The 21848-nt window shown below is 39.7% G+C and overlaps 2 protein-coding genes across 4 annotated transcripts; one reads left to right on the top strand and one right to left on the bottom strand.

Annotated features, from left to right (window-relative positions):
• Positions 1-745: 745 nt before the first annotated feature.
• Positions 746-16446, bottom strand: cc2d1a (coiled-coil and C2 domain containing 1A). The gene is made up of 28 exons (XM_044114289.1): positions 16292-16446; positions 16059-16128; positions 14813-14954; positions 14405-14508; positions 13998-14231; positions 13581-13890; positions 12351-12460; positions 12198-12270; positions 11558-11659; positions 10878-11005; positions 9424-9496; positions 9186-9325; positions 8728-8815; positions 7835-7911; positions 7605-7700; positions 6526-6639; positions 6256-6314; positions 5934-6050; positions 5367-5440; positions 5223-5281; positions 4971-5122; positions 4101-4191; positions 3866-4021; positions 3242-3373; positions 3039-3165; positions 1979-2055; positions 1835-1882; positions 746-1754 (listed from the first exon to the last, which is right to left on the bottom strand). The coding sequence occupies exons 2-28, from the start codon at positions 16113-16115 to the stop codon at positions 1722-1724; spliced, it is 2973 nt and encodes a 990-aa protein (XP_043970224.1). The 5' UTR covers positions 16116-16128; positions 16292-16446; the 3' UTR covers positions 746-1721.
• On the top strand, positions 14897-21150 carry si:ch211-286b5.2. 3 transcript variants are annotated; one of them, XM_044114327.1, is made up of 7 exons: positions 14897-14991; positions 17179-17283; positions 17364-18073; positions 18512-18998; positions 19241-19386; positions 19929-20021; positions 20907-21150. In XM_044114327.1, the coding sequence occupies exons 2-7, from the start codon at positions 17182-17184 to the stop codon at positions 20977-20979; spliced, it is 1611 nt and encodes a 536-aa protein (XP_043970262.1). In that variant the 5' UTR covers positions 14897-14991; positions 17179-17181; the 3' UTR covers positions 20980-21150. The 3 variants fall into 3 exon arrangements, with proteins under 3 accessions (XP_043970262.1, XP_043970261.1, XP_043970263.1); XM_044114326.1 differs by lacking the exon at positions 14897-14991 and adding an exon at positions 16459-16541; XM_044114328.1 differs by lacking the exon at positions 14897-14991 and adding an exon at positions 16532-16794.
• Positions 21151-21848: the final 698 nt, after the last annotated feature.

Below are 21848 nucleotides of genomic sequence, written 5' to 3'. Positions count from 1 at the left end.
ATGTAACTGAGTTCAACCAATTATGACGAGCAAAACGGTCTAATATCCAGTAAAATAAAATAAAATATAGGCTTTCCGCAATGAAACTGGGGAGTTTGTATTTTCATAGTTGAGATTATCTGTCCATTTCTAGATTAAAAAAAAAAAAAAAATCACAACAAAATCCAACGTCTGGTTTTTAACAACCAGAACAGAAAGGAATGACTAAAGTAAATCAGAAAAATGCCAAACTGAATGACATCCATGCTGAAGATGAGCATATGCAAGACTAGGCTCAAAATTATTCATACCCCTGGCAGATTTAGATCTGAACAAGATTTTAATTTTACCAACATGCTTCTTCTGACTGGTAGTAATATTCACATTCTGCAGCGCCACAGCCAGAGTACAGACACAGAAAAAGAGGTAGATAAAAAATGAGGGTGATGGCGTGGAGGACTTCAAACTGCACAGATTTAAAGCTCACCACAAAAATAATCCCAATAATAAAACCATGGAAATTGCAGCTCGAGAAGAGTTTGACTGCTGCAAAGCCCATGAAGATTTGTTTTTAAAAGATTATTTAGAGAGGAATAAACAATTATTTTTTTCCCCACCAGGGGGTCTTTTTGTGGGCTCTAGTGTCCCTTATTTGAAAGTAGGCTGACAGGAAAGGAGAGAGGGGAAGACATGCGGCAAATGTCGGCCGGGTCCGGGAATTAAACCCGCGACCACCGCATCGAGGACTGAAGGCCTCCAAATGTGGGTCGCGCGATCCCCTATGCCACCACAGCACGCCCGGAATAAATCATTTTTGACATGACATGTTTAATAAAATGTAAATTAAATACAAAAAAATATTACAGTCGAAATAGATACTCCTCTTTTGCACCGTTTTGTTGTATTTTAAAACTCCTTGGTTGAAGGAAAATCATTTTGGATCCAAATCTCTGGGAGGTATGAATAATTTTGGGGTTCAGACTGGAGCCAGACGAGGAAAAGACCTGAAACACATCAGACGATGGAGGAGGAACCCAAACTCCTCTTCCTGCCTCCTCCTAACACCGTCTCAACGTCTTGTTCTAGTCATCTCCTTGGTGACACACAAACTAATCCCTCATTATGGGATGTAAGCACAGGCACCCTGAAGCCCTGTTTTCTTTTTTCTTTAAGTTTTCTTTCCTCCCCAAATCGAAAAACTCCAAACAGAACAGATTACTGTAATCTGGGAACACTGGTGCAGACAGATTAGATTAAGCTCATTACACAGGGAAAATGCCGCAAGAAAGGGTTAATTCCACCCCAATCCACTGGTTCAATACACCTCAGATCATACACACACGCAAATATATATATATATTTATGTATATTTGGTCATTTAAGAACACCAAAAAAAGCTGGTATCATATGTAAAACATAAAATCCCTACATAGATTTTCTCCCACATCATTCAAAAATGATTGCAAATTTCTGTAGTGTTTCTTTTAATAAGTGCAAATAATTCAGCACGTTCTTCTCCCCCATCATGCCTCTAAATGCTTCCTTCAACATCCGCCTCCCTTGGTAGACACAGCCCACATGGTGAACAGGTCATACAGACAGACAGAGGAAGGAGAGGTTGGTTCATGCAGTTGTCTTGGACACAACATCGTCACGCTTAAGGTGCGTTCCGAAGCATCGGTATGCGAGTGTGGATGAGAGAGATAACAGTACTGCAGCCAAGTCTCCACCTCACTGTTCTTTCATCCTGTGCGTTTTCGTTTTAGGGATTCCAGCTGAACGACAGAAACAAAGTATAACTACGTATATTTGACTCACAGGCAACAGAGTGGAACAGGTTTTATTCCACTATTACCTCAATCTCTACCATCTTCATCCTTCCCAGGGCATCCTTCGCAGCTTCCTGTGAAAAAAAAAAAAAAAAAAGAGAATGAAAATGTTTTCCAGAGGGGAAAAAAATAAAAAATAAATCTCACTACCCTGACCCGCCCACACTCACCCTGTTGCCTTGGCTGGAGTACTTTTTCACAGACTCCGAAAGTCCTTGGACGAAGCGCAGCAGCACGTGTTCATACTCTGCACATATTGTGAAAACACGGGTAACATAATTAAAAATAATGGCATGATTAAATGTTACAGTCACAACATGCAAACACACTCGTCAAGGACATGGATTTGATGGCAAAACTAGATGTTTTTCAGCAAGCTTAAAAAAATAAATGATACAGTGTCTCTCAAATCCATTTGAGCTTTTAAACAGTTACAGATTTGTCACACGGAAGCAAATTTTGAGGATTTTCACCGTGGTTTCTCCAAGTTTCATCAACTCAAATTTAAGACTTTTTAAGACTAGCATGAATGCTCCATTCGTACTAGCCATCACCCTAATTTTTTTAAAGACAAATATCTCCACAGAAATGTACGAACTTTGTCCAGCCAACTGGAGATAAATTATCACTTACTCACGATAGATGCAAAAAAGCTACCTAGCTAATACACCCAGGCTAGGTAAGTTAGCAGTCAGTTAGCATTAAGTCAATTAACATATTAATGCTAAACTTACTTTTAAAAATGAATTGAAGACATTTTAAGGCCTTCATTTTAGATTAAGGCCTTCATTTTAGATTTCATGTGACATACGTGTCCTATGATACTGAGGCTACTGCATTAACAACTTTCATATTCATTAAATAATATATTAAATAAAAGAGATGTGCAAGCTCAAAAAAAAAAAAATCAAGAAAACTATTACAAATGACCCAGAATAAACATATCACTTGAAATCCTTCACTGCGCCTGCCATGCAGTAGTCGGGAGTAATAATTCGGACACAGCTCGATTGTTTCTGCTGATCTGAGACCTGGCGTGGGGCCAGTGCAACCTTCGCTCACGTCCCAAATTAGAAATCCTGAAATGAGCGTGAAAGTGACCGAGCACAAGCTTCGCAAAGACGCTACATACACAGAATTAAATTATATAACACCTAAAGCCATACAATGAGTCTCATGCACATGGAGATGAGTGTGTGGATAAACCTTTGAGCTATGAATCTGAACTACCTGTCAGCAGAGCAGGAGAGGCTCGCTCCAGCTGAGCTTTCTGCCAGCGCAGCCTGTGCATGACCTCTTTGTGTTGATGAATGAGGTCAGATGGGGGATCGCCATGGTTTTTCCGGTAATCTGCAATCTGAAAGACTTCAGTAATGAGCAAGCGAGACCTTGGCTAAACAGATGTCGTGCGCACAGGCTTGGATTACACAAACCTTCCTCTCCAGCCGCTCCTTGTCGTAGTTGAGGAGGCTGAAGCTGTGGAGTTTGTACTGCGGAGGAGAGCCGTCGGGGCGACTGCTTCTGCCGCTCGACTCGTGTTTGGGTTTAGACGGAGGAGATGGAGCCTTACAGGGACAGAGGAAAAACAAACCCGGCTCATCAACATGGATTATCCTCAGACGTTACTTGGAAGTTATTTCCGTTGAGAGGTGATCAGTAATAGTTAACTAAGCAGAAATATGGTTGACACAGTCCAGCACATGCAAATAAAGTCAGTTTGTGAAAAAGTATTAAAAAAAACAAAAACAACATTTCTCATATTCTGGACTGGACGCTGAACGTTACTGTAAACTTTGCTAGACTCAGGTGAGACGCAGATGATTTCTGCAGGAGGGCTTATTGCAGAAATACACCAACTGTCCTGTTTTGATAAGATATTAGTCATCTAATTCTCTTCTATATTCTCATACATCTTCTCTCTGACATCATGGCACTTTGTCTCTTCTCCAAGATATTCGTTCTAGCGCCAAACTAAAAAATGTTGGAGCGTGAAGCAAAAGCCTTTGTGTTTTATTGATTCTTATATTATCCAGTCCAGCAACCTGTCAGCCACTCACTCGCTCCTTTTGCCTCTCTGGAGGAGAAACCGGCGACACTGGCTCCAGAACGAACCACTTCTCCGTCGTCGGCTGGAGGTCCACTCCTGAGAGAGGCTCTCTGATCTTCACCCTCACCTCCAGCTTCCCACCGGTAGCTTTACGGCCATCCATCACCTGTCCAGACAGACGTGTTCTCAAGAGAGAATCGATGCAAATGCTTGTGTGAACCGTACATTTGATCATTAGCGCTTACTTCTATGATCTCTCGGAGTTCACAGTGGTTCTCTAGAGCCTCTAGTTTCAGCTGAGCAGTGCCTACTGCTCTATCCGTCTTGAACAGACCTCTGCAGAAACACGGGGACGAGAAAGTAAATGGCAAAAGATGCAACATGCATTGATTGGTGATGAATAGGAATGCAGCTTCTGACCTTTCTAGAAACTTCCTGTTGAGGCTGAAGAAGAACTTTTAAGAGCTTCTAAATAAGCTCCTATTCTACTAAATGTTGAATCAGTTTCCTCTATTTTAGTTCCTTTACATTTAATTACTGCATTGACAGTGAGTCTTTGCATGCCTTAGCCAAGACTTGATTCTGTAATTCAAGTTTCTTTGGGGTTTCTTTTCCACAGATGCCATTTCTGTGAGCAGTTTAGTGATAGAAATCAGTTTTTTATGTGACTTGGTTATAAAAAAAAGTGCATTACAAATGGGAATGTTCTTCAAGAGCAGGATTTGTTGGACTATAATCGCTTTGTCATGCAGTCACAACCATACGGTTACCTAAAAAAGAAGTTATAAATGGCTCATATTGTCACTTTTATTTTTATCACAGTACCGCAAAACTTTCAGTCCACATCGTCCATTAATCCAACCAGATGCTCTTAGTGCAGCTGAGGTCTGGATTAAAGCATGGATTAGATGTGGCTTCAGCAGCTGAAACAATCCGCTAATCAAAGTTTGTACTTATTTTGAATATGTACAGTCTTCTGAGTCCCATCAGCCCTTTTACATCCTGTTTCTAGTCAGTTTTATTAAAGTCATTGCTTTTTTTTTATTCAGTTGCATGTATTTTATTGAGTAGTGTATTTTTTCCTGACATTTCAACAACACTGTGAGTAGTTTTACCCCTTGTGGACGACTTCAAACTTGATGCCTTTGGACTGAACAACCCGTTTGAATCCTCTGTGGGTTCGGTTAATGTTGAGTCTGAACTGCTCTTTGAACTCCGGACTGCTGCTGTTCTTCACCGTGCCGGTTTTGTCCCTCTGGGCGTCCTCCTACACACACACACACACACACAAGCGCACCGTTCAGCACAGGCGCGTGCAGCCAACACCGACTTAAAAACAACTGGGCGAGAAAAAGACGGAGCCTCACCGAGCTGGGAAAGGGAAATTCGAATTTCACGCTGGCGTCCAGATCATTAGGAGAGACGCCTGCGGAGTCAGAGTTCGGTGTGAACGGCCTCAGATTTACCAGGTTACGAAGCGCTTACCTCGAAGACGCATACGTCCTCCGTACCTGAGGGAGCTGGCAGGTTGATGCCTCGGATGATGTATAGTACCAGGTCACTGGGAGACAGGTTGGAGTTGATCCTGTGTGACGGACAAACAACCAATCAGGATAAAAGCCAAATAGTTTAGCCTGTTTTATGAGTCACGCAGCTTTTAGCTTGATATCATGCTGGAACAGAGATGCACTGAGTCACAATGAGTCACTCTGACTCATCTCCCACACCACGGAGGTAAAGCGGTCCATTTCCAGGACCAAAACATACTTCACTAAATTAAAACCCTGCTCCATTGGAAGAGAAATGAATGACATCCAACAAAATCACATGGAATATTTTTATTTGTTTCCGGCATATTTATCTAACTTAATCCATCCCTTTTTAACTGAATGACCATCTATAGAACATGACTTCTCCTTTACATTTCTATAACTAAGGACAACATTTTTGTTATCCAAACTATGAGTAGTCTCTTTGGGAAACTAATCCTAGATGGATTCAACCTCAAGAATCCCAGTGATCAATCCTTAAATATAAAAAAGAGAGAGTAAAATCTGATGGGGATGAAACCGATTTACTTTGCAGAGTTGAAGGTTCTCTCCTGGGTGAGGCACTTGGGGACCGGGTGGCCCTTGGCGTGAGCATTCTTCAGCAGCTCTATGTACTTCACAGTCTCCTCAACCAGCTTCTCAGACCTGAGGGGAGACACAAGAGAGGCTTCTGCACAAATACTGACGGTCCAAGACATCTGAAGTCAGCAGAGACAGCTGTCAAGGCGCAGTGTGACAGACCGCGCTAATTGTTACAGTCAACAAATGTTGAGAGTTTGAAAATCAACGCAAGATGCTTTACAGAGTATAAATATGAGGGGAAAAGGAGAAGTGAAAATATGTTCCTTACTTCAAAGCCTCGCCTACGTTGCCCATGAGCGTGAATTGCTGAGAGAAGCCCAAACATTTCTGTTTCACATCGAGACACAGGAAGAAGATGATTGTGGGTAAGAAAACATGTGCTAGCAGAGGGACGGAAAATGTGGAGAAAATGGAAAACAACTTACAGATTTATAAAAAGATTCGCAACCCAATAACATTAAGAGGCCGGCGCAAACATTTTAAAAGGTGATGTGAAGGAATATTTATACAACAGACTTTTAAATGAAAAAGTTTTAACCTCGTGTTGCTTTCGTAGGAGATCCATGAGCGCTTGGTATTTTTCACTGGAGCGAGGAGAGGCCCGGGAACGGCCCAGGGAATAATCCTCCTCACTCACCGGCGCGCTTGGAATCTGATCCAAAGCAGTGAGAAAATGTGATGAAAGTCTTTAAAAACAGAAACAGCAGTCTCCACAAACAGTCGAGTAACGAACATGACAAAAACAAAACTGCACTAAATCTGTAGTGTACATTTTTTTTACCTCATGGGCCAAAACTGTTGAAAATACTCAAGGGCTGCATACATTTAAACACGTTTTACTAATTTCTAGTTTCTTGGAGTGGAACATGTTTGTTTATTCTCAGCAGCAAGAACAAGATACAAGTCACAATTTTCTGTATTAAGCCCAGTTTAATGAATCAAGTCTGCTTTTGAACAAAATTTCAGGATGTCTATGATCATATTTCCTATGAAAACCAAACAAAATGGATTACTGAAAGACAAATTCTTTGTGTCGTGTCTAAATCTCTCAATTTGGAAAATTTTGTTTGTCTCTTGTCCGAACGGCCTCTCACATCAGTAAAAAAAAAAACAACACTTATCAGAGATGTCCCTCTGCACACATTGGCTGTTATGTCAGAGCAAATACTGGCAATCAAGTAGTTTAACACACAAGCCACTGTACTAGCCAAGCTAAAACCTTTTTATTTGCAACACGACGTGGCATCTTTGAAATCTATTCAAATATTGTTTTATTTTCTGTTGGTTTGAAGTGAGCATCCGGTTTGACACCTGTGTGATGCCCCGCTGATAATGAGACAAACAGAAACACAATATTCTGGGTAAATCCATGGAGGGGCTGAGTCAGACAAATCAATGGGTTCTATGAAGCATAGCTGAATAAAACAGTCGGATATGATTTAAAGAAAAAAAACTATGTGAAATAATAATGTATGACTGATGTTAACAGAGCTTCCTATCTGGAAGCAGATACAGAAAACGCAAGTCTAAAAAGGTCTCACTTTCCGCCATCTTGTTTCTATTTTTGCACTGAGAGCAGCTGTAAGAATTATTAGCCAAAGCAAATATCTTTATAACCTTTGTGATGTCAACAGGAAGGCCAGACTTTGCAGCAGTAACCATGGGGTCCAGTCCTTTGGCATGTCTGAGGTGCTGTGCTGCTCCAGTCATATCCTGAAAACGACCAACTATGTGAATACATCCACTGCCGCACAGCAGACTGTCAAGAACAGGCAACAAAATGTCCACAAACAGCAGACAAACACCAAAGAGGTGGGGGGGGGAAAAATAAACAACCTATAGCTCACCTTCATCTGCTTGGAGCGAAGTGCTGCACGCAAAAAGGCCTGTCGTCGTAGCAACAGGAAGTCTACCTGTTGCTGGGCTGAAAACGTAGTGAAAACATGAATCTGGCTTTTAGATTCATGACACATTTCAGACATGAGCAGCACCCCGGAAAAGTATTCACACCCCAGGAACCTTTCCACATTTTGTCATGTTGTTGGCGTTTTCTGTGCTTGAGCAACCAGGAAGTAACATTCATGCCCCTTATTCTGACACCCCTAAAGAAAATCTATTGCAAGCAACTGCCTTCAGAAGTTATCCAATTGACAATCAGAGTGTAATTTAAACTCGGTGTAAATCCAGCTGTTCTAAATAAGTTTGGTTTAAATTAAACCGTTCTGTTTCCGATTCATGATGCACTGCTTTTTGTGGTAACTCGCATGAAATAAATTGATGCTAAACGTTATTAGGGTTGACGATTAGCAATTAACCACGATGAATCTATTACAGAAATAAAGTGGTCAATTAATATAGCAATCGATTAATTATTACATGGACTATACAGACTAAAAAAAAACGCCAAAACTCTTCAAATGGCCGATTTTTAGCTTCACTCGCTTCAAATTCATTACAGTAATGCTATGTTCCTTCATTTCTGACAACAAAAAGTTCATTTTCTTATTTAAAAAATGTATTTTGTTTGCTTATTTGCATATTTAAATGCATTTGTAACATTGTATAAATCAGCTTTAAGTAGTTAGATAAAAAAATCTATAGAATGTCATTTTTAAAATCCGACTAATTGAATAAATGATTAATTACTAAGATAATCGTTACGATGTCACAACTTGGTAAAATTTCAAGTGTTTCTTTTATTAAGGCACTGCAGGTAGAACATGCAGAGTTTTGAACCAACCTCTCGTTCCCAGTTTTGGAGCCGAGGATCCTGCAGGGACTGGGGGAGCCGGAGACTTTGCTTTCTGCACAGGTGGACGCACTGCAGGCTACAGACAGGGAAGTCATCAGACAAACCAAATATCTCCACAAACAGACGTCAGATGGCTGATGGTTTAAACTATGGCCATAGCTTGGAATAGAGACAAATCTAACATATTGTACATTAACATGAAAAGCTTGGTTCTGCAGTTACTGCTTTGTCATAATAGCTCATAGAACAATCAAGCAATCCTGCAGTGGGTAGGAGGGGCAGACCAGGAAACAATAATGATAAAAAACAAAAAACTTTCTTTGAAGCTGCAGGAGCTGAAATGGCACCAAATGAAGCTTTTCTTTCTTTAATCCACAGACAGATTTCCTGGCTGCACTGGGATATTTGGGCCGTTTTGTGCAGCTCTCCATCTTTTTCATCCCCACCTTGGCAGCCTCCTTCTGTCCAACCTCTTCATAGTCATCATCATCTGCGTCGGCATCCTGATTCGCTATTTTCATAGCCGTTTCCAGGACACCTATCAGGTTCTGCTGACTCCCCTCTGAGCCCTGGAGAGGAGGACAGCCTGGAGAAAACACACACACACACACACACAAATAAACTTAACAAGTCAAAGCTTAACAACTGGAATCAAAACCTGGCACAAAATATCCAGGAAGTTACCAGGAGGCACCGGCAGATCATTCAGGTTGACAGGTCGGCCTGCGCTGTGAGCTTTGATGGCGTCCTGGTATTGCTGTTAGAGAGAGAAAAAAGGCAAAAAAAAAAAAATCATAGATGGTTTTGACTTAGAACAAAACTCTGGGAGGCTCGCTGCTGAAAGAAAAAGGGAGGCAATAAAAACCAAAGTGGCTGACGCAAGCAAATAACTCCAAATTGCAAAAATTGGCGGGTAAAACAAAACAAAAAACTCATCAATACAGGCAAACCTCGGTAGGAGTCATGGAAACCAACTCTGTAGGTGGAGACTATTTCCAAGAACACATTCAAAAATAACTTGCACAAAATCCATGCATAGGTTTTACAAACATCTTCACATCTGCAATCGTCATAAAGCAGCATACTCATGGATGCAGCCAGGTAAATAACTTCCTGCTGATACGAGAAAGATCTGCACCTCGGTTCTAGTCAGGATCACTGCTGAAGTTGCTTTAGTCACAAACACAGCAGATGAAGACAAATATTTTTTTTTGAGACTTGACAACGCAATCCTCAAAACTGTACAGCATCTGTCGGTTTCAGGCTAAGATTGTTCCAAATCAATAGGTGATATGAATATTTTTAATGCAACGCCACAGAGGCAAAAGAAAATCTAACAGAGTTATTCAAAAATAAAAAGCATTGATTGAACTGTAAAATATGTATCAGCAGAAAAATAAATTCTTCAATCTTCTGTGAAATTCCTGACCCGCTCTTCATTTTATCCCATGTCAAAATTACCACCAGCTTTTAGCCGGTGGTATTTTTTCACACAAACTCCTGAGGTTTTACAGAATATGAGGCTGCTCACCATAACTATAACATACATAATTAATAAGCAAATAGCACAAAATTATGCCTGAAATACGTGACATTTCATCTAAAACCAGGCAAACTATGTTAACACAGAGAGGAGCATTTGTCCAGTTGATTCAGCCCCAGAGCAGATCTTCCTCTGCATGTCATTTCAGAAATAAACAAACATTCAGAAAGGAGTTTGGGAACTCTTTAAGACTCACAGTTAGGTTTGTAAATTTGCCCTAATGTGTCAAAAAAGATATATTGATAAAAAAGCTAATTTAGTGAGATGTTTAAAGCAAGTGAGCTTTTCAAATGTGATTAATGTGTGCAGCTCTATTTTCAGCAAAACCTTGAAGATTTCTAGGAATTTTTCACATATTTCCCTCCATTTGTCTGGTTTACCAATTTACTCTTGACTATAATGTCCTACAATGACACTATAATCTTTCAAGTCAAATATACACCACCAAGATACCAAGCCAACAAAACAAAAGAGAAAAGGTCAGTCACACAAGCCGTGTAAGGTTCATTTGGAGCTTCAGTAAAAGTAATGAATCAATTCTTAGGGAGAGGAAAAACAAAAGAAATTCCCTTTAAAACTGTGGCATTGAGGCTACCTTAATAATCCGCTGGTGCATGCGAGCTTTCCGATCGTCTCCTTTGCTCTTGGCTCCGTCTGCTGCCTGCTTGTAAAAGTCCATCCTCTGCTTCAGGGCCTCTGCCACGCTGCTGGGAGCAGGAAGGTCTGTAAAAAAACAAACGCAAATACTCATGGATGCTAAATTTAACATGATTATGCTGTTTTCACAGCTCAAAGACAACATTTGAGCTACCACTCAAGAATTTAACACACAACCCATGCATGTTTGTTAATATACTTTAAAAATATCATCAACTCTGTTTCCTTTATGAAAAGTTTGGAGTTTTGATTCTTGTTTTGTCTAAAAGTATTTTTTTTTCTCATCTTGCCACCTGGTGGCTAAATTCTGCAATTGATCAGAACCGATTAGTTTCCTGTTCAGTTGCCATTAATTTTTGTCTGGCTAAGAGAAGATAGATTATTTTTTCAAATCTTATATACCAAGAAAAAAAATAGAAGAAAATCCTTCATCCTCTGATCAACTTTAATAAACAATAAACAAAAACAAAAGCACTTTTTAAATACACTCAAATCTCAGTGTGCGTTTATACAAGTGCAATTTTAGGTACATTTATTTAAAGATTGAAGATGTTTTTGTAAGAAAATAGTGAACACATAAAGTATTTAAAAGGCACCACGGAGAAAGGAGGATCTTACTGTTGGTGGCTATCTGGGTGGGTGCAGGTGCAGCAGGAGCAGCAGCAGGTTTGGCAGAAGTCAGAGGAGGAACAGGTGCACTCTGCTGCTCCACTGCATCTCCTGCAGATAATCAGAACAGTGCAAAAGTACATACTTGTTACCTTAGTAACAAAAACTTAAAGGTGGCATATTATTCTGACCACAACATTCTGAGTAAATATGAGCTAAATCAGTTAATTTATTATTTATTTAATAAGCACTGATAAAATCTAAATCAGGAGCACTGTAGGCGGGTAGGCTGTTTAATTTTATTTACTTAATTTAAGTTCAATTATAGCTGCAAATCATCAAATAACGCTAAATATCTTCAGGAAATCAGACAGTATCGACTCTCAAAGACAAAGAAATCATAAAGCTTGACTGCAGCATTTAAACATGGTGATAAAAATCAACCTTTATAACCAGTAGCTCTGTCTAAATGAAGCTATTAATATAATTCTTATGAGTCTTATAAAAACCGTAAAAGATAAAGTGTCCTGCACTGGCTCCAGACTTTAACCCTGAATTCATAACAGAAAAGATATCTGCTCCTGTTATGAACCTCAACTGGGATATTTGTCAAGTTTCTCTCATTTTCACTGCAGTGCTACAGACTCACCAGGAGGGGGAGGTAGCGAGCTCTGTTCCACTGGTTCCCCTCGGTCCACAGCCTCCACCAGCGAGTCGAGCTTCTGCAACGATGGAGGGCAGAACATCTCGTTGACTCTCTGCAATTTTGAAGCAAACAGATCTGCCAGAGCGGCTGTGTTACCTTGGCAGTGAGGTAGAGCTGTTTGGCCAGGTTGATGTCACCGCTCTGCTTGGCCTGAATGGCAGCCATCTTATACTCCCTCTGTCTGGACAGCACGGCCTGTTTCAGCTCTACACGGAGCGAAATTATGAATACAAGTTAGTTTCCTGTCAGACGGAGAACTGTAACGGAGACTAGGTGGGTCTACGCAGCAATAACATAAAATCTTACCAAGTATTTGCAGTCTAGTTTCTAGTGCAAATATATTAATACACTTGAAATAAAATAAAACTAACTTTTCCGCAAGATATAGGAGCTTGTTTGAAGTCCAACATTTCTTAAACATGAGGAAAATATCTTGTTTTAAGTGAAAACATGTCAGTGGAACAAGTTATTTATCAATATTAAGAAAGTATCGACTTAAAACAAGCTCCTACAGCTTGCTAAAAAGTTACATGTAGGGACACGCCTAACGATTATTTTAGTTATCAATACAGCTGATTATTTTGATGATTAATCAGATCATAAAGTGGCACATTCTACAGATTTTTTATTCAAGTTTTTTATACAATATCAGGGATGTTTAAAATGCAAATAAACAATTCAATTCCTTTTTAAATGAAAAAAACAACATTTTATTACCCAAGATGCAACAACACAGAATCCTTCAGTTGAACACTTGATCATTTGTAGCAAAAAACAAACTTGTGACATCAACATGTGAAAAGCTCAGTCTTTTCTGCTTGACTTACCAATGTAGCAAAGGGCTGATCTGTTGACTATATTTTCAATTGATTAATATTTGCATATTATTAATCAATAATATTAATAATATTATTGATTATTAATAATATTATTAATATTATTAATAATCAATATTAATAATATTAATATTGATTTTTTTCAAACATTTTCAAAATGTTTGAAAATGGTTCAAACATTTTTCACTGAATTTGAACCAGGTGAAGCTCATCTTAAATGCAAAATGTAAATATTTTTTGTACAGTTTTTGCTTAATTACCAAAAATTGTTTTTTCTTTCAGCAAATTACTTTTTTTAACCTGGATGCTCCAGTTAACAGTTAATCGATTACTAAACAAGTTGACAATTATTTCAACAATCAAATAGTTACTATTAATCTGATACTTTTGAATTCAGATAATTTGTCTTATCTCAAGCATAATAATACATGTGGACTAGAAACTAGACTAAATATAATTAGTAAGACTTGTGAAAGGTGTTCCCAGTTACCTGAGTGCTGGGCGTCAGGTTGACTGGGCGTCAGGGGGGAGATCGCAGGCGTTTCTGGGGTGATGGCAGCAGCTGGTTTTTGGGGAGGGCTCAGATGTCTGGGTTTAGTGTTCAGAGTTTCTGGTGCCGGCTCCCTCAATGGTTTCTGATTAGAAGGAAGGGAGGGAATCAGCGCGGGCGGTTCTCGTTCCTTAATGGGTTCAGGCTCGGCTGGACCGTTCGATTTTGCGCCAATGGCAACCGGAGGAGGAATCTCCTCTTCGTTGATTGGCTTCCCTTTTTTCACAGACGTCAACATGGATTGCAGTGTCTACAGTTAGAGAGGACAATGATAAACACACAGAGTCGATCTGTATATAAACAGAGAACCATAATGTTGCACAAGGGACACTTTTCGATTTCGTTTTATCAGTTTACCTTCAACCCTCTGTCATATCTTCGAACTTTACTAGTCTCGCCTGCAGCCTTGGCATTGGCTGTAGCCTTCTGATACATATCAAGGCGCTCCAACAGGCGAGACTCCAACCCTGACGCTCCGCCGGGAGCGCTGGGAGAAGAGACGCTCACTTTAGGAACAGTGGGAGTGACGGCGGGACGCGTTGGAGCAGGACTGTCTGCATCGTCGTCCTCCAACACTTCGTTTAATTCTGCCTGAGAACAGAGCAAGAAAAAGAAATACACAAAGCAACTGAGATAAGAGTTGCATCATTATGGCAACAAAAAGGTAAATGTGGGATACTGTGAGTAATTCAAAAAGTGCCCAAAAATAGGACATAAGATCTTATTTTTAATGTCTAAAAATTGATGAAAAGTGTGTGTTTTACCAACAGGTCTTCATCATCCAAATCTTCGTCTCCCATGTCCTCATCGTCCAGATCTTTCATACACAGAGCCGCCATTCGCTCAATTTCAGCCATTGGAACAGGAGCTGAAAAGAAATAATCAAAAACAAACCAAGAAGGGTTTATTGTTGAGTCATTTACGATGAATCAATGATCTTTAAAGTGAGGTCACAGTCCTTCTCTTTGATTTTCACTGATGTTCTGAGGTTTTTCCCTCTGAATTGGACGTTCTTCTCTCCGTATCGATTGAACGAAGAGTTTTTTTACCTTTTCATTCTTTAAGAGAAATAAACTGAGTCTTGGTTTCCAAAGTTCTCTCTAATCCCTCGGGTTTGTTCATATTTTCCCTGCTATCTCTTGATCGGTAAAATGCGAGAGAAGTACACTCACATCTTCCATCCCCTTTCTTCCCTTGTGGTCTCCCTCCTTTTCCTCCTCCTCCCACCAAACTGAGGAGCTCTGCCTCCAGGTCCTCATCGTTTCCATCATCGTCCATCCCTCCGTCCGGGGTAAGGTCGAGAAGAAGCCCCATCTGAGAGGCAGACAGCAGGAGAGCCACTGAATTACATGTAAAACTAACATTCTCTACTTCAACAAAACATAATTTTAAATTCACATTAGACCACTTTAAGCTTTGATCACAGCATGGATTTGATTTCAGTCAGGATTCTGAACTGTTTGAATTGCTGCAGGAACTATTTTCACACTCATCCCAAAAATATCTGATGCGTTATAATATTTTTCCACGGTCCTACAATCAAATGTTTAGCATTAATGCAAAAGCAAGACATTTTTTTTGTTATAAGTAAACTACAACCTTACTGTGCCTTCGATAAGTAGCCACACCTTTTCACTTTTCCACATTTTGCCAGAATATAACCACAAACTTCAATACATATTATTAGGATTTTATGTGAAAGATAAACATAATTAAAAATAAATAAATAGTTGCATACATTTGTTTTTTAAGCCTCTTTTACTCTAATACGCCAAGATAAAATTCCTGACAACCAGCTGATTTCAGAAATTGTCCAATTAGTAATTAGAGTCCGCCTTTGAGTAATTCAATTCAATTTTTAGTTTAGTTCAATTCAGAATATTTATACTGCACCAATTCACAAGACATCATTTCAAGTTACTTTACAAAAAAGTTATTTCAATTCCATCACACATACAGTCCAAATGATCCCAGTTATCAAACAGTGCATTTGGTTCAGTTCGTCATTCAATTTGGAAAAGTTTTCTATCCAACATAAAAAGGTTCAAGGCGTGGAAGTTGCTTTCTGTAGGATCCACAGCTGTTAGTTCAGGCATCCTGTATTTTACTGATGTGTTTTGTTTTGCTTTTTTACATTGTTTAGGTGTAAACCCATTTTTTAAAAATCTACATTTCACACATTTCTTTGGTGTTTGGTGCGGTCTGCCTCAGCTATCCTTCCACGTTTTGATTTTATTTAAGTCCAGTGTTCTTTGCCGGCTCTTTAACTGTTTCATCTCCTTTCAATTCTGACTGATCATTTGAACCTTATGAATCAGACACATTTAGTAAAACTCCAAGAGATAATTTTATTGGCTAGCAGTGAATTAACATCAGGCACAATTCACAAATTTGGCTATGGGATACGACAGGTATTACCTGTTTGGCTCTGGCTGCCCCTTGACCCCGGGGAGGAGGGTTTCTGCTGCGACTCATGGGCTGTAAACACCTGTGAAAAAGACGAGTTAAATGAATTAAATCCCTTTATTTGAAATAATGCGGCAAAGAAAATGATCCAAACTGTTACATATCGTATCAGCGTCTCTACTCCTGTTAGCTTCCAGCTAAAAGAAACCTCACAGCTTTTGCATTTTCTGACTGGCTGTTTTTACCTTCACAGCTCAAGTCAATGTTGCTTTGCTCAGCTCGGTCACTCAGATTAAAAACTTTTTCCGTACAACTTTAACCAGATAAACAAAGAGGGGCGCTCCTATGTGTTAGCGCTTAGTTTGAGGTGTCAAAACAAGAGCATTAAGCCGTGTAAATGACTTCCTGTATGGTGCTTTACGGCTGGCCGAAAACACGCCCATAGTTGACGTAAAGCAGTGACGTTTGGTCAGGTTAAAGGCACACGCAGCTCAGGTGAGCAGTTTCAGGTTGATGGAAAAAAAAATGTTATGAAAAAAATAGTCCTTAACGTTAAAAGACTTAATAAAAAAAGACAAAATTTCGCTCGAGCTCAACTGATAACTTAATTTAAGATGCCGGTTATGTTCACGACAATTTTCCACTTAGCTAGCTAGGTGTAATTTGTTTGCTACATACTCAAATATTTTTGGTGAATATTTTCTTTCGGTGTAAATTGCTTTGTTTGCCCTAAAATCATTATTTGATGGTAAGTAAAGTAAAATGTAAAAATCTTGTTTGCATTGTGAGATTCTGTCATATCTTAAAATAAACCCTTTTCTTTCTTTTAGTTGGCAAAAATTACCAAAGGGAAAACAAAGTTTAATAGCAACGGTAAAAACAAAATACAAAAAAAAAAAAAAAATCAAAAAAAGAAAAGGCTCGAAATTCAGTGCAGTTGTTTGACTTTTGTTTGTAGGTATTGGAGTATCTTTAATCTCGTACTTTCAGTCCCTACCCATCAAATATGTTTTTAAACTCCAGTTAACAATTAATCGATTACTATACTAGTTGATGATTATTTCAATAATCAATTAATTGTTTCAGCTCTACTGTCTTTAATTGATTAGGAGTGCTTTGTATATTTTGACAGGACATGGCTCCACCCCAGACTCGGTCCCTGAGGTCAAAGAAAAGGACGTGTCCAACTGATGAATCTTCCCAGACACAGGAGGTCCAGGTTGTTCCCCTTCAAAAGGTATTTAGGACTTGAAGATAGCTTCTAATGATATTACATTTAAACAAACTGACAAGTCAGACGTTTTCTTTAATTATCAGGATGCAGGAGGAGATATTAAAGAAGCCGAAAAGATGCTGCAGCGGACATATCTCCAAGAAAGTGCAGCAGTCCCAAATATACAGCATGAGGGAGAGGAGCAGCTCAGTCTCTCAAAAGCAGATGAAAACAACTCAGAAGAGGTAGATGCCACAGACGTCGCAAATAGTGGGAAAGAAGAGACCCCTGTTTGTGATCCCAGCCATCGTTTTGAGCTGGAGACCTGCTGCGAACAAACGAATGATTGTACCAACGCAAACAAAACAGGTTCAGGAGAATGTAGCAGATCGCCAGGCCTACCCCAGATGTTTGTGCCCACCGCTGAAGACGACAGAAAACCCAACTGTGATGTTTTGGAGAAGCAAGTGGTCAGAGAGGAATGCTCCAACTTGAAGAGAAGTCAAGACCCCAACGACAATAAGTCCAGCTGCGGCACGGCGGACGTCAAGGAGTCGGCGGCGGGCTTACCGGCCAAGAAGAAGCGAAGGATGGGCATGTGTGGTCTGACAGAGAAGGAACGGAGTCACTTTCTGCAGGCCCAGCAGCGTGAGAGTGTGGAGGACGGAGCAGGAAAAGCCGTTTGTGATGAAACCGCTGATTCTTTAGCTTCAGAGGACGATGTCCCCCCAAACCATTTACACTCCACACCTCCTCATGCCTCAGCAGACGTCAGAGAGGAAAGGGAGGAAGAGCCTCAGCCTGATGATCACCAGTCAGTGTTTTTTTACTTCTTCAATTTCCATGATATTGTGCAGTGAAGAAATTAGCTTATATTACATATATCTTGAAATTATATCTTTTGAAAATGGTCCCAAAGCAATAATAGTATCATTATCGCAAAAACTTCTGGGACAATTTATTGTTGAGCAAAATTTGTTATTTTGACAGGCCTACCTCAAAAGGTGCTTTATTGCAGTGTACTTCATTTAGGAGTATCAGTACATAAAAGGAGCTGAATTTACATAAATGCCGCACCTTTTATTATCAAAAGAAATGAGACAATAATGTATATTTCTACTCTGAGTAACATACACTGAACTTTGTGATTGTAAAGTAACAAAATGCAACAAAAGTACAAATTTAGATACATTTGCAAGGCTCTTTAAATATGCTTCTTTCATTATTACCTTAACCTTTACCTTCAATGCAGAGCTGAAACCGAAGTCCACAGTTCTGTGACCGACACGGACGAAACCACTACTGCAAGAAACCCAGGATGCTCAGAGGAAAGAGATTCTGAGGCTAAAGACGGATCTCTGACTGATCCAGAACTAAATGGCAACACAGAATCAATTCAACTCGCACAGGAAGGGGAAGGGAAACATCTGGAGAACCCGCAGCCACCAAAAGTCAAGGACGCTGCTCTAGCGCCTGAAATCCAAACCAAAACAGAGGAAGATTTGTCACCAAGAGAACAAAAAAATTCTCTCCACGCTTTCATCGCGAAACAGCAGGAGGAAAGTGACGCTGACGCGGCTCGTCCACAGACGTGCAGTGCGAACGGGACAACAGATGAAAGCAAACTGGAGGTGACTGATAGTGGTGGTGAAGAAGGAGCTTCTTCTGCAGCGACTCAATCTGCAGAATCAAACTGTGAGGCTTCACTGGCTCCCACTGCCCAACAGATGAGTAACAGCGTAAGTAGAAGACCTGATGTTGACCCTGAAAATGATTGTCTTGGCTGATTTTAATGGGTTTTCTGTCATTTAAATGCACAGAATGGAAAGTGGAGGATTTGGGAGTTTAGAACAAAAGTATTAAAGCGTTTAGCTCAGGAGCTGATGTAATATTTACAGATAAAACCCAACTCTGAATCACTTGTGTTAAGAAAGCGCTGGACTTCGTATTTATTTGAGGCTCCCTGTGTGTGTTTGCACAGTGTGATCCAAATGATGATGATGCTGATGCTGCTGTTCCCTCTGTCGTCCACACTGAGCGCGCTCCAACCAGGAACCCAGAGAACTTGTCCGGCTCTGGAGTCTTAGATGACGTGTCGGACTCGCAGCTCAACACCATTGTTCTCATGTAAGAAAAAAAATCTAAGACGATACAGGTGGTTAATTTGAACATAAACAAAAAGTCAATTTTTTTCGGCAGTTTTATTTTAAAAGAGAAAGCCAAGCATTGATTGATTACAGAAGGAGAGATAAACTTAAAGCATTTGCTTTTTAGTGATCAATGATCCTGGCTTGCAGCAAATGGAAACCCAAAATTCACTTTCTCACAAAATAAAATTATAAAACCTATTAAAATCAATTTTAATACAGAAATGCTGCGTAATGTTGTCAATGCAAATAAGACTCCTGACTTGACAGTCTTCCACGGTGGGTCATTGCTAAAGAAACTTAATGTTTATGGAGCGCTGTATCCAAGCATGTTAATGGAAAGTTTAGTGGAAGGAAAAGGTGTGTTTTTGTCAGAAGAAAGCAAATTCCTTCGTAAGACTTCACAGAAGTGGACAAAAAAAATGGAATTTGAATATTTAAATGCTTAAAAAGCTTGGAAGTTATAAAATCATGACTTTAATCACCTACTTATGATCCAACCAACATTTTGCTCTCATCTAGTGAGGAAATGAAGGAAGGACCTGATCCATCGGGTCATCTTGAAGACGCCACAGAGCTGATCTGTGGACTGATCAGAGAACTCTCCTCTCTGAAGTGAGTAGAAACCATTTCTGTCAACTATTTGATCTACTTTTACGTTTCATTTTACTACTTTTGTCATATTTTTTGTCCTCTTAACTCATTTCAGTCTCCTCACTCTTTAGGTAGTGATGTTTTATTGCCCTTCAGTACTTTGATCTTCGTCGCCTCTGTTTCTGTCTTCTGATTGGCTGCGGTAGCTCTGCCAGCTGTAAATCTTGTCTTGTTAAAACTTCAACTAAAGCTTTGATGTGACTGCTAAGAGAAATAGTTGAGTTTAGGGGATCTGAGAGGCTGTTAGCATCAAGAGCATGACAGGTGGCGCTCTTTTGTGTCGTCAGATGATTTATTAAAGAGGTTCACAGGGTTAATATAAACTTCACTGTCTCCATCAACTTTACTCTCCTCTAGAAATTAAAACCTGTGAATCATGTTGGTGGATTATAGTTTAAACTTCAGTGTTGTACTGGTTGCTAGCAAAACGACCAACACTGGAGAGGAGATCAGGATCAGCAACCAGGTTCCTTTGGAGTGTAGATGACCGACAGTCTGTCCTCATCTCTTCTTCACGTGACAAAGATAAAGTGCAAAGTGTTTATATTTCTTAAGCTTTTTTGCAGTACAACCACAAACCTCCAACATATTTTACTTTATGTTATAGACTAAAAACATATGGATTTTTCCTTGTACATAACTTTGGTTCTGGTGGTAAAAGTCTACCTCAAAATTTTCAGAAATGGGTAATAACTATTTGCTCTCATTACCTTGTTTCACATAATGTTGCTGTACATCTTAACCGTTTATGTTTGGCCTTAAAGATTCTAACAGTGGATCTTTAATTGTGCATGATGAAGCTTAAAAGTGAGAGCTTAACCCAGTTTTCTTCCTTTTTTGTTCTAGCCGAAAGGTGATGGTCGCCCACCGAGAACTGGAGAACCTGCGGCGTAAACCTTCGAGAAGCTCTGTACGTTAAAGACTGTTTTCTAGAAGATTTTGTTCTCATATTTTTCTCTTGTTTAGCATTCCTTGGTAAAGTGCAAAAGATGACACAATGTTTTTCCCTAGTTTTCCACGTTCTTCTGAATGTTTGCGTTGGCTATGTTGATGATCTTGTTCATCCTTAATAAATCTGAGATTCACACGACCAGAATCTATTCTTAACCTAGGAGGATCAATGAGCTGCTTTTGGGCATCTTAAAGTTGCAACAATTTAATCAGTCTCAATGACTAAATTGACCAGTCTGCTATCAATTAAAATATCCACCTGAAGGATGACGTTTTTGAGTGTATTAAAAATGTATAATGTATTAAAAATAGAAAACCAAGAAATTACATTTTTGTAATTAATCAGAGCCTTTTGTCAGTGATGCTCAAAACAACCGTTTCCACTGATCATCCTTGAGATGTTGATAAATGGACTCCATTTGTGGTGAGATTGGACTGAATTTGGAAAGGTCAGAGGTCAAACACCAGGCCGGAAAGCACAGTTAGCATCTAGACAAGAGGTCTCAAACTCCAGTCCTGGAGGGCAGCTGTCCTGCAACTTTTAGATGTGCCTCTGCTGCACCACACCTGAGTAGAATAATTAAGTCATTAAGGCTCTGGAGAACTGATCTACACAAGGAGGAGGTAATTAAGCCTTTTCATTCCAGTGTTTTGTACCAATGGCACATCTAAAAACTGCAGGACAGCGACCCTTGAGGACTGGAGTTTGACACCCCTGGTCTAGAGGATACAGAAACATTTTAATGAGCTCAGCGGCCTTCACCATTGGTCATTGGAAGATATTTGGAACCAGCAGGACTCTAACCAGAGCTAGCTGAGCGTCTAAGGTGAGCAATC

The sequence above is a fragment of the Gambusia affinis genome, linkage group LG04 (assembly GCF_019740435.1).
Source record: "Gambusia affinis linkage group LG04, SWU_Gaff_1.0, whole genome shotgun sequence".
NCBI lineage: Eukaryota > Metazoa > Chordata > Actinopteri > Cyprinodontiformes > Poeciliidae > Gambusia > Gambusia affinis.
Note: the sequence above shows the minus strand (reverse complement) of the source record. Positions and strands in the feature narration are given on the sequence as shown.